General features: G+C 29.5%; 1 protein-coding gene across 2 annotated transcripts; it reads right to left on the reverse strand.

The window, feature by feature from the left end:
- Positions 1-4,325: 4,325 nt before the first annotated feature.
- Positions 4,326-7,280, reverse strand: LOC146532823 (uncharacterized). 2 transcript variants are annotated; one of them, XM_085196685.1, is made up of 4 exons: positions 6,998-7,280; positions 6,713-6,831; positions 5,819-5,936; positions 4,326-5,069 (listed from the first exon to the last, which is right to left on the reverse strand). In XM_085196685.1, the coding sequence occupies exons 1-4, from the start codon at positions 7,022-7,024 to the stop codon at positions 4,332-4,334; spliced, it is 1,002 nt and encodes a 333-aa protein (XP_085052811.1). In that variant the 5' UTR covers positions 7,025-7,280; the 3' UTR covers positions 4,326-4,331. The 2 variants fall into 2 exon arrangements, with proteins under 2 accessions (XP_085052811.1, XP_085052810.1); XM_085196684.1 differs by lacking the exon at positions 5,819-5,936 and adding an exon at positions 6,024-6,147 and having other exon boundaries at positions 6,998-7,271.
- Between the last annotated feature and the right edge of the window lie 5,512 nt (positions 7,281-12,792).

The following is a 12,792-nucleotide window of genomic DNA, read 5'->3' on the forward strand; positions in this document are numbered from 1 at the left end:
ACTTTTTTAAAAATTATTCTAGAACAGAAGCATCTTTCAAAAATAGCATAAAATACTACCGATGACAATATTATTATGCCGTTGACAATGACAATACCCACCGTTATCCAATCCAACAGTTAACGAAAACAATAAAATAAAATAACATGACACAACTAAGACAATTTTCTCAGGCCAGAACTGGTCAAACGAGTTATGGACAAAGGAATTGGACAAGGAAGATGTCCCTTGCATATTGCGAAAAGGGTTCGTCCAAAAACCTGTTCGAACACTTCCCTGTGGGAAAGGACACTAAATGACCCTTTATTTGCATGTTGCTGTATACAATTCGGTTTCGTGACACACGGCTGTTACGTTCGGTTGATTTAATACTAGTTTTATAAATATTTATTAATTGTTATAACTATAATGTTGGGAATCTATATTTTTTTGACAGTCTCATAATAAATCTGAATTAAAAAAGGTAATATTTTAATATTAAATTTATTATTTAATATTTCGGTTGCACATTTCTTTTTAAATCATCAAAAACATTTAAACACGAATTATAGTTAAAACAACTAATAATTAAATTAAATACCTTAATGAATGTAACATTATATATTTTAAAATTATTTACTTTTTCAACATAAAATGTAATAATAATATAGGTAACTACTAAACAAATATTTCCTTCAAAACGACTATCGCCCATCAAAAATATATTGTTATTTACACAATAGAAACGTTACGAACGAACAAGTGCATAAGGGACACCTTTGGCTATTCATAAGAATGCAGGCGAATCTTTGTATCAAAACATTACGCATCTGTTGTATAATGTCCCTTATTACACTTTATATAGAGTTCAAATTCTAAATGTATGCTCATTTCGAATTTATACGAGGGTATCATATTTTATTACACGAAATTCAACTTAAATGTATTACGAAAAAGGTTTCAATTAAGATTTTAAATTCTTTACCAAATTATAGTGGGCAAATTCCCACGTAAGGGAACTGGTCAAACTGGTTTGCCAATTCCAAGGGTGGACAATGATCCTAGGATGTCCTTTGACCGTAAGGGCTACGTGATAACGGTCGCCGTATGGGGATTAGGTACGAATTTTATGTGGGAACTGAATTTCTTTTGAATGCAATTATGCAATGCAACTTCAGGTTTCTTTTAACATTTAATGATATATTTTTGATTGTTTAATATTTTTTATAGGTTAAAAGACGTTAAGTTATAGTTATATATTTATATTAGGCTAGCGACTTGCAACTTGGTCCGCTTGAAAGTGATATAACCTTTTTTATTTAGGTATGAACTTATTAAACTAAAACACATACTCAAAGTTGGGGAAGGCTTCGCAAAAATTAAATAGTGAAAACTGTATTTTAATAGGTTAAGCTGTTTATGAGAATAACATGCACGAACGCACAGACAAAGAAATAAAAATGATAAAATCTTCTTCTTATATATCTATCATGTAAACATAGCAATCACTTACATTTTTATTATATTACGTTTAGATTATACTTTTGTATTACACTATATTGTTTTTCTTTCAAAAATATATTTAATATATTTTTACTCAATTATTAAAAATTATATTAATTTAAATAAATAGGTACTTAAGATAACAATAACTTTAACTAACACTGCTATATGTTGCTATAAACAAAAATAAAAAACAAGCCTAAAGATAAGTAAATTGAAATAAAGGAAAACTCCAATTTAAAATTATTTAAAGAACTTTAATTTTATTTTAACATTGAACTCTGCAATTGTGTCAATGTAGTGTAATTTCTTAGAAAAACTGTTAAACAAATCATCATTTATTTGATTGTGTTTCAGATTAGGTAATTATTACTTATTTACCGAATTTGTTGGTAATTTATTTGTAACCTTGTTATTATTACTAAATTCTTGTATTGCTGAATATTATATAAATATTACAATTAAAATATGTTTAAAATTTGATATTAGTTATAATTGTTACACTTACAGATTATAAATATCTTTATAATTTTTAATTTATAATTCACCTGCTTTCAAAACCAGATCAGATCACATTCAGATGCGTAATTGCAGATAAAAAAATATAGGTATTTAGAAACGTATAAAAATTCATCCCGCTTGAGACTTCTCAATTTTTCGTGTTGTTCTTGCATTATCACTTGCAACAGATAACTTTCACGATAAATCTTTTCACGAAATTCGTGATTGCGTCTAACTAAAATTGTATAGAATACTTGAAATAATTTTTTTCTACCTTGTTCAAGGGTGATGAAACATGATGTAAACTAATATAATAATAGAGTGTATACTCTTTGTTGTTTTTTATCTCGGGCGCGTGCTTTCATTTAATATAGAAAGGGTCCCGCAGGGAGATGCTGTACGCTTCTTTTTGTTCCGGAAGCAAAAAATTGAAGCGCCTAAATATATTTTGAAGACGTATTGTGCAAGGGATAACTCCGGGTACATTGTATATGCATATTTTATTAATGGATATGTATTTCGATATTTTTGAATATCAACTTCATATTTACATTGTGATCCTTTAAAAAATTTTTCGTGAACCATGGCTCTTGTTATCTAAAATAAAAGATTAAAAAGTGTATTTTTGTTGGCATCTCTCTTCATGGGTGGCATCTTTAAAACCCATCAGACCGAAATACAGTCTTTCTGGAATGGAAATTTTGTTTTATACCATTCGAAGTTTTAACTAGTTCAGTCAAGTAGAGTTCATAGTAATTTACTTTTTGCTAATAATATTGTAAGCAAAACGAAAATCTGACGTATTATAAGATCAATCTAGCGATAAGTGTAACCCGCATGTAGAAGATTGTAACTATAATTGTTGACCGTTAGCAGCGATGTAGAGATAAACCACTATTGTTCTAGCGTTGTTCTACTGACTGTGGGAAAAGAAATTGTCTAACGTTTAATATTAAAATACAAAAAAAAATTGTCCGAAGACCGATGAAATCTTTATAATATGAGATTTTTATTGGTGGCAACTCTATTATAAAAAATTTCTTAGGCTTTGTCAAATAAATACACATGTAACTAATATATATTAAAATATAGTAAATTACTGATTATTGCCCAATTTACCAAAAATAAACACTTTTGATCTTGTAGTTAGGTATTATAATATATTTCTGATATTAAAAAACATAAAGGAACTCTGTCTTTATAAGGGTTAAAAGACTGGATTCACTTTAATTCAATTTATACATAATCAAAACTTAACATGGTTCTTCAAAATAGAGATAATGTTATCGCACTTAAGCTTACAGTTTTGTTTGCTAAAAATTATACCAAATGAGTAGGCTAGGGACTTTATACACTAACACATAATATGAAAAAATATATATAATAAGTAATCTATTAAATGATCGTTTTTTATTCTGAAGTACGTCGACCACAAGTAATCTGCTCCAAACCGTTGCAATGGTTTTTTCCTCTATTGACCTACAAAGTCCGTTTTTCGTCAAGTTTAAAATGTTATGAAACCAGTGACAACGTTTGCCTCGCGGAAGTTAATCCGGAGATATTTTTAAGTAAATAATTAGTAAAAAATTTTGCCTACAAAGTTCGGCGGTAAATGGGGGACGGAGTGTCTTAACACTAGATTCTTTCTACCTTGCGATGTGCACGATACAGTTGAAGTCTGAAAAAAAAATCTATCATAATAAATTTTGTAAACATATTTTTGTCTGTTGTTCACATATTATGCAAAAGACAAGTTAATAATAATTATATTTTATTAGAAAATATAAATATTGTGTTTTTTAATTTATAAGTTATTTAAGAGTTCTAACTAACATGTTAAATCTTTTAAAATATCTACCCAAAAAAGATTTTTATTAAGAAAAACTTTTGAATAGAATTGAAGAAAAACTTTGTAATTGTAGGTACATTGTAACGCTGACAAAATTCATTGCAGCGACACACTGCAGTTAATCAAAGTATTTCACAAATAACTGATGAAATATTACCGCACAAAGCCGGTATTATGAATCTTTATATAAATTACGAGCCTTTGTTATCCAAGATTTACATAAATGTTTCACAGATTCCTCGTAAATCCATCTAACAATACGTTCATTTCATTTGAGTTGATGTAATATGTAATGTGTACTTGGATAACAAGCAAGTATCATAAATTATAATCAAAGTTTAATGATTAATTAAATAGCTTCTGTATCTGGATTTTTTTAAATTAAATAGTTGGTGTTGTACTGTAAAATTATGCATATTATTAGAAAAACGTAATTAAAACCAAGCTTTTCAAATAAATAAAAAAATATTTTATTAAACTTAAAAGAGTAAGACTTAAATTAACTATAATTAACATGAGGTATAGGCTGTAAAACGTACGCTTGTCCTGTTGCTCTATCAACTACGTGACCAGTAGACGCTTCTAAGAACAGTCTTGGTATAGATGCAACTGGAGCAATGTCAGGTCGGACATGCTGTCTTACTCCAGCTCCGCCCTCATAAGGTACAAAACGTTTAGGCTCTGTTTGTTTGGGAGGTTCTTGTTCTTTTTTCTCTTTTTGATTAATTACAAGAACTATATTATTTTTTTCTCTATTTAACTTAATATCATCATATTTTTTTTCTTGTAATTTTCTTTTTGGCTTTACTGTCGTTCTTCTATTGATCACTTCTTCAGATTGATCCTCTTCTGTATAAATATCTTCTAATTTAGGCTTATAATCTCCTTTGTTCTGTGGTCTTTTCACTTTTGGTTTTTCTTTTCGTAGTATCTCTTTTTCTTCTTCCTCTTCTTCTTCATCATCTTGTATTTCATTTCTTGGCGTCGTTGTTTTAATTTTACCATGAGCTCTTTTTTTTCTATCACTTTCTTCATAATGACTTGTTATTTCAGGATCATAATCGCCTGTGCCATAATTTTGGCTTGTTTCATCAGAATTATTATAGGTCTCACTAGGATCTTCGCGGTAGGAGCCGTCATCTGAGTCATCATAGCTATCGTGGTCGCCAGTGTGACCTGCATGGTTTAGGTCCCAATAGTGCTCTCCGTATCCCCCCTTTTTATCACCCCAGCGTACCTAGGATAAGAAGATTTTTTTAAACATTTAAAATTACATTAGATTAAAAAATGCAGTTTTAATGTTGATGATAATGTTGAAACCGCGACAATTGTGGTCTAATATTTTCATTTCTTCTCTCTACTAAGGAAAAGCGCGGCGCGAAATTCCGTCACTCGGCAATGCCTCCAGAATTCGGCGAAAATTGGGGAGTGGAGTGTCTTAGCACCCGGTTCCTTCTGCCTACACTGCTATGTGGGGGATACAGCATAAAATATATTAAGTGTAAATTATAACAGGAAAGTTCTATTGAATATTAACGACACAAGAAAAATATCGCTAACATTTCTTTTATCCCTTGTGTCGCTATAAGTTAAATTGAAAAAAATTAAATGAAGTAATATTGGGTTCAAATGTCCATTGCGATAATATTTATAGATAAAAAAGATGTGAAAAGATGTCAAAGAAAGGAGTAAAAGTGAGTAAGTAAGAAAACAGTTACGAATCCGTATATAATCTTGATGTATTTAAATCTTAAAATTGATCAGATTATTATTTCGTTCAAAGCGTTCGTTAGTTATTAGGAATGAAAAATAGAGCTAATTAGTTACATAATACTAAACTAAGGACCTAATTGTACTTTTAATTAGGTATGATTAGTAAGATATGCCAAATTCATTAAATAAATAAATATTACGAAATAAATGTTGGTAAAAAAAAATATATAATCTACAAACAGATTAGTGAAATTTAAAGCACAAGCAGCATACTTTAGCGGAAAACAGTCCTGTAGCAGGTCTGGATCTCTCGTGCCGTTCGACGAAGTGGCGTTCACTGCCCAACCGGTGGCCTTGATCGAAGTCTTCAGAAGTAGGCAAATGTCTATACCTTCAGCCAAGCCAAGCGAAGCGCGACAGAGAAAGAAACAGAAATGTTAGGAAATAAAGCGAGATAGAGTGTAAAAACAGTTGATACTTTTCCCATGTCCCTGTGGTTCTTAAAGTCTTTCTTCTCATACCGCTGCTCCCAAGTGTTGGGGTCCTCGCATACATGACCGAACTCTATCTTGTACGGACTCAACTGTACTGAGAAAAAATCCCTATAAATCAAATTGTATTACTTCATTTCAAGCTTGCTAGAAACTGGAGGTACATATAAGGTTAGTTATATTCATTTAGGTATATTTTTTAACTTTATGAATCTTCCACACTATGCTTTTGCTCTGTAGGGCTACTTAGTAGTCTAGTAGTAAAATTGTCATATAAATGCTGACAAAAACCAAAGTTCACGTTTATTTGACTAGACCCAAAAAATTTACTTGTTTTGTTACTTATCATTTCGCTAATGTCGAGTAGAGAACATACGGAAACAATGCGTTAAAAAAATTAATTTATTATTTTAATATTATTAAGTTCATTTTTTCTTCATTTTTTACCTCGGGATAAATTCTAAGATTATAATTCTATAGATTACGCTCTTATAAGAATTACGTAGCTTTAAAATATAATAAAGCTTCTAGAAATTATTAATGTTCTTTTGCTACTAAACCAAAAATAAATATATTTTATGAACGTACTCGTGTTACGACGTACACAATACTGTGTAATGAGAATTTTCTTTCACTAAATACAAACTATAATTTAATTTAATAATAAAAATCTTACTGGAAAAATTTCGCTTGAGCCTCAATTGTAGACGGTACCTTCGGTGGAGTGCGAACGGTCACGCTTTTAACTATACTCCATACTCCAGAATTCAATACCAAAAGACACCATATCCAATTCTGAAAAACATTTATTATTAACTTTCTTAACGATATTTTTTAGCAAAAACATTTTGAATTTACAAAAACTTTTACTAAAAGATTTTAACAGTTAATTCCACTAAACACTTTCACAGACACTTATTAGATAAACCAAATTGTTAGAAGAATTTTTGGATCGTTTTACCGCAGTGTCAAACAGACGTTGAGACATCTTGAGTAGTTGATGGTGGGTGGAATAGAATGGTGACCGTTAGATCATTTATATCGGTGGCAGCTATTGGTGCGTTTGCTGTCTTTTTTCACAAAACAATTGTTTTATCGACATTTTGTAAACTTATTTTTCAATAGAAAGCTTGCCTAGCAAACGGTAGAGGGATATGCTACTTACGTTCACATAATATATTAGGAACTTGAACAAATTACCTATTAAATCTGTTATATATTTTTTAAGTATTTGACAGAAAAGGCAAAATAAAAGTTTAATATAATTCTATCCGAGAAGTGCAAGCGTAGCAAAATAATTGAGAGTCTATTTAGAAAAGCTTTTAGATACTTTACATATTTTTTTTTATTTATTTACGACTATACTACAAAATTTAGAATAAATATTAGTGTATTGTTTTCCTTTCAAATATCCATTCAAATTATGATTCATCAGTTACTAATAAAATTCAATTATTTTGAAAGTGTTAGTTTCGAGGATTTCAACGCAAAATTCTGAAAAATGAATGAATACTGTGTGTACTCTTATTTTTTCTGTCGGATAAAACAAAGTGCGATATTGAGTCTTCCACATTGAACCCGCGTTGATTAAATGACAATATAGAGAAGGCAGTATCTTTAATATATTAGGTTATTCCACCCTCATATGTGAGGGAAGCAAGTAGCCTCAAAACATAATATGCTTCGCAAGTATTTCGTGGATTTGCATTATTAATATTAATGTTAGAAATTAAGAAATAAATTTTAGTCATATTTTTTTCTACAACTAAGATATAATAAATCAACTTTACATAATAAGGCCGCACTAATCTAAAATATAAACCTTTATTCCATTATTTTAAATCATTAAATTTGGCACGAAATCAATAGAGTGTAAACAATTGACAAATATTAGAAATATTAGCAGCCATTTTGCAGTGTGAACTGAAAAATCACTAATTGATTACTTAAATGTCTACTTTTAGCTTACAGTGTACCTATAATCTAGACTTTTTCTGGCACTGCTTTGCAATAGATACAGAGTGTTATTCATAAATAGAAAATAAAAAAGTTATGTCGAGTAGATATAATAAAAAAAAATAAACACTACCTGAATGTTTACTAATTTATCAATATATTTGTTTGAGCACTAAGTCTTTCCCGCTTGTACGAGTATGATTTAAATTCCTATTTTTTCTTCCATTTTAATTTTTCTTAAACTTCGCAAAAGAGCTATGTATATATTATCGTTTTTTAAATCAAGTAATTTTGGCTATATGTTGTCAACAGTGACTAAATAAGTAACAAAAGATCTCTATATTTATTGTCACAATTATACAGTACTAGCGGCCCGCCCGCGGCTTCGCCTGCGTGAACTACGTTATTATTATTTTTTGTCTCCATGAGTACCTACGTCCTATAAGTGACGTCCAAGCAAAATTTGAGACTCCTAGCATTTGTAGTAACGAAGTTTCATACAAACTTTCAACCCCAAAAACAACCCCTTAGGGGTCGAATATTGCAAATTCCCCTCTTAGCGAGCACCTACGTCCTGTAAGTAACTCCTATGTAAAATTTCAGATTCCTAGAACATGTAGTTTCTGAGATTTCGTGATGAGTGAGTGACCTTTCGATTTTATATATATAGATAATACATTTTTTATTTATTCTTTAAATATTTGATAATCTCAACTTATAATATTTAAAAACATTAGATATGACAGATGACGGGTATGGTCTCGCTTTCTAATTTAAAAAAGTGATTTAAAAACTAGTATCGATTTTTCTGAGAAGATTATATCATTTCGAATGACATAATATTAAAGAAAAACCTTATTTACCAAAGCTAGCCAAAAAACAATGGAACTAATCATAGGCATTTCCCTTTTAATGATCTTTGATTACATAATAACTTGTAATTACACTGCCGTTTCAGATAGTGGTACACTGAGTGTTAGTAGTCTGTTATATTATATGAATGAAAGCACCACCAATATAAAGGATATACATAATTAGGAGGCAATGCCTCTAGAATTCAGCGGTAAGTGGAGAACTGAAGTGTCTCAATTAAAACTGTCTTAAGAAGTCTTAATAGAAGTATCTTAATTTTAATACTTTATTCCTTCTGCCAATTCTGTTTTGTGCAGGATACAACGTAAAGCTAAAAAACATGGTCTATGTTTTTATTTAAAAATTCATTCCTTAACCTTAAAAATGGTTATAATTTTACGAAACAGTATAAGAAATGCTTAAAAATATACTTTCTACAAAAAAAATCGCGATAAGTGCGTTGTAATAATATACCTGCTATTATTATGATAACTAACTGCAACAACTAATTTTTAATAATGTAAACCCAAAGATATTTAAAAATCTTATTAGAAGTTACATTAACTACGATACAACACATACTCGTAATATATTAGAAGTAATATATTACTCGTAAGTATATTAGAACTCGAATGCAATTCTCTGAATTTAATAAATAATTAATAAATCATACAGTTTAAGCGGCTGAAGTATCAGCCAGTTTGCTAGAATTAAGTAACAACTGTTAAATAACAATAAAAAAATTCATTGTGAATCCTGATATGATACTGCACGCTGCAGTCAGCATCCATATTATTTTTAAAATTTGAAGGCAGACTTTAGTCAATATTTAACTCAATAAGAATAAAAACGTGTTAATAAACGAATTTATTATAAGATGAAACTAATGTACCTTCAACTTAATGAAAAAAAACTCTGTTTCCTTAGCGTCATTCCTCTCACAATCAGTGTCGCGTTAAGTTAACGATTATCTAAATTCAAACAAAATGCTTTCTTTTCTTAGAAATTATCAGTAATTTTCAAATTTTACATCATATCGTATGTTTATTATTACTATAACAATAACTAAAAGAAGTATTTAGTTATCTGTAATTTGATTCAGACTTCAGCAATCCTATTTACATATAGATATTTAATAAACAAGGTATAATTTCGAGATATGCTAAATATAAGAGAAACACAAAATGCAAGTTTCAATCACATTCGTAAATAAATTAGTTTAGGCAGAGAATAGATAAGGCACAGTTCCTGTTCTAACAAGACCACTTAGAAAGTGTTCGACGAAAGTGTTCTATTAATAGGGATTATTCGTACCACTTGAACCGCAGATGAGATTATGATCTTTTTTAACCTAATAATAAACAAATATTTAATATCATATAACATTTTACTATATTATGCAAATAATTTTAAAAAATATTTTTATGAATTCATTATAATAATAAGACAGAAGTTTAAGTGGCTAATCTTTTGCAGTAGAGTTGAAATTCATCTGTATTAGATGACGATTTTTTCATTCACATATTTCACATATTAGGTGATGGTTTTAGTGTCTGCTTGTAAATAAGAGAAGGTTCTTCTCGTCCCCCTATTTTAATTCTAAGCTAGGTATGTACTACATACATATTTTAGTATAACATTATTTCCTTTACGAATTCACCCAACACGCAATGTCTCCAGAATTCGGCGGAAAATAGGGGAAGGAGTGTCCTAACACTACGTTCCGCCTACCCTGGTGGTGTGATAAGGGACGATCTTTAGCTTTTCTTTTCTTATCTATCAGAATAATGGTGTTGTATATAAATAAAGAAAACAACTATCGGCTTGACATCATTACGTGACCGAAAAACACGTTTGATTTTCAATCTACCGGCACCGTAAGAAAAGATGGATATACGAGTACTTTAGAATACCTTGCAATAAAGCAACGATGTGGAAAGTATGCCAGAGTGGTACTGTCAGGGTCATGTTACTACAAATAATTATTTATATTTAAATCTATGAAATTAATTATATTTAGTAATGGTAATGTCAACAAAGAGTTACATTATAAATTGCATGTTAAAACTTTTATATATTTAGAGTTCTACCTACTCTTAATATTATAGGCCAATTATATTTGTTATATTATCTGTACATTAAAAAGAAAAGTTTTTTAAGTATCTATCGTAATATCTATAATATCTATAATATCTATCGATAAGTGCCCCAAATAAAATATTTTCTCACATATCTTCCATGTTAAGGCGGCTATCAGTTACAATTTTATTATTTATGTAGAATTTTACTGTACTTTACAGACTGAAACTAGAGATATAAAATGAGTGATAAGTCCACAAACTTAAGTTTGTCTGTTTTATAACTTGTATTAACTTGGCCTACAATCCTGAAATTGGTACGGAACCTAACCAAATCTGACTAACACTTTATCTGTTTTTTGTATCGAAGACATTAGTTTGAAAACTTCGAAAAAGTTCATAAAATCGTAAATTATTCGGATATAAATGAATCAATTCATTATAACAATGAAATAATTATGTTTAACAGATGACGTAATCTTTTTTCACAGACATAAACACGAAATCGAAACTAGGATATTCCGTTATAGGTCAGTGGTCGATATTTAAGCAAAATATATTAATACACAATGAGTTACCTTTAGATCTGGATATCTAATGTATCATGCATTTTTACTTTCATTTTGAACTAGATTTTTAGTATTGCAAAATAACTTGTTGTCACCGGCCCGTCAGCAATGTTACTTATTTTGTAATAATTAAAAAATTATAAACGTCTAAGGTCATATGATTATTAATTAGTATCTTGTTTGAAATCATGTTCCATATTTTTATACTGTCTAATAGATTTTTGTCATCTTATTATACTATGTGTCAAGAGCTACTTTTTACTCATTTAAGTATACTATTTATGTTGTAAGTAGAACTGTTTAGAAAATTGTTGTTATAGTGTTTTATTATACTTTTCTTTATTCGTGATTTTTTTGTGACAGAGGGAACCTGGAAACCTATATTTGAGACATTCCGTCCTCACACTTTCCGCCCAATCAGTTGGCTTTACGTGTTGAGCGTGGTACTCACCGCCGCGCTTTGCCTCGTTACCAAAGAGAAGAAACGAAAATATTAAATATTTCATTTCTTCGAGAATTCTCCATTTTTGTTACTTATTGCGTACTTCACCGTATTTAAATTACGATCTAGACAATTCATAACGCTGTAAGAATCGTTCACTTGACCTTTGATTGTTGATATTAAAAAAATATGACACAGTTACTGTTGTCGATTGTATTCAGACATGCTACACATATTATTTACTGACAATGATAAACTAACTTTGTTAAATCATGAAATAAAAGAAAGAAGAAGAAAAGAAAAGAAAGAAGAAAGAAAGTTGTAAATCTTTCTTTTGTTTGAGCTAACAAGATAAATTAACAAGTTGTTAGATACTGTATTTGCGGTTTTTTTACATTTTGCTACTATAAAATAGAAATTTCCTGTAGGATTCACTGTTATTAGAATTAAATTTTAATATCACGAATGTCAATGGGATTTCCTAAAATGTACTTTTTTATTTAGCAGCATTATAATTTTTAAGGTTTTATGTATACTTAAATACAACTATGCAAACATATTCCCATATACTTATTGTATTAATATTAGGGTAGAAATTGCATCGTAGCTGATCATATTATTGCAGAATTATAACAAATAGCATAAAAATGAACTTAAATAACCATTCACCAATAAAAATTCCAAGAGATCAGGCTTAAAAAGCTATAGTCCTTGTAATTTTATTTGCGCAATGGATTTACGGTTTTGGTTTTATCGACAATAATTTTAACATGTTATGTTACATGCGTACATACTATAAATTTGTTTTATATTGTTTTTGCAATTAAAAAATTAGTCGAGTGCGAGCGCCACCGAGGCC

This window comes from Heliconius melpomene, chromosome 13 (assembly GCF_056956725.1).
Source record: "Heliconius melpomene rosina isolate 202511_hmr_F chromosome 13, ASM5695672v1, whole genome shotgun sequence".
NCBI classification, from domain to species: domain Eukaryota; kingdom Metazoa; phylum Arthropoda; class Insecta; order Lepidoptera; family Nymphalidae; genus Heliconius; species Heliconius melpomene.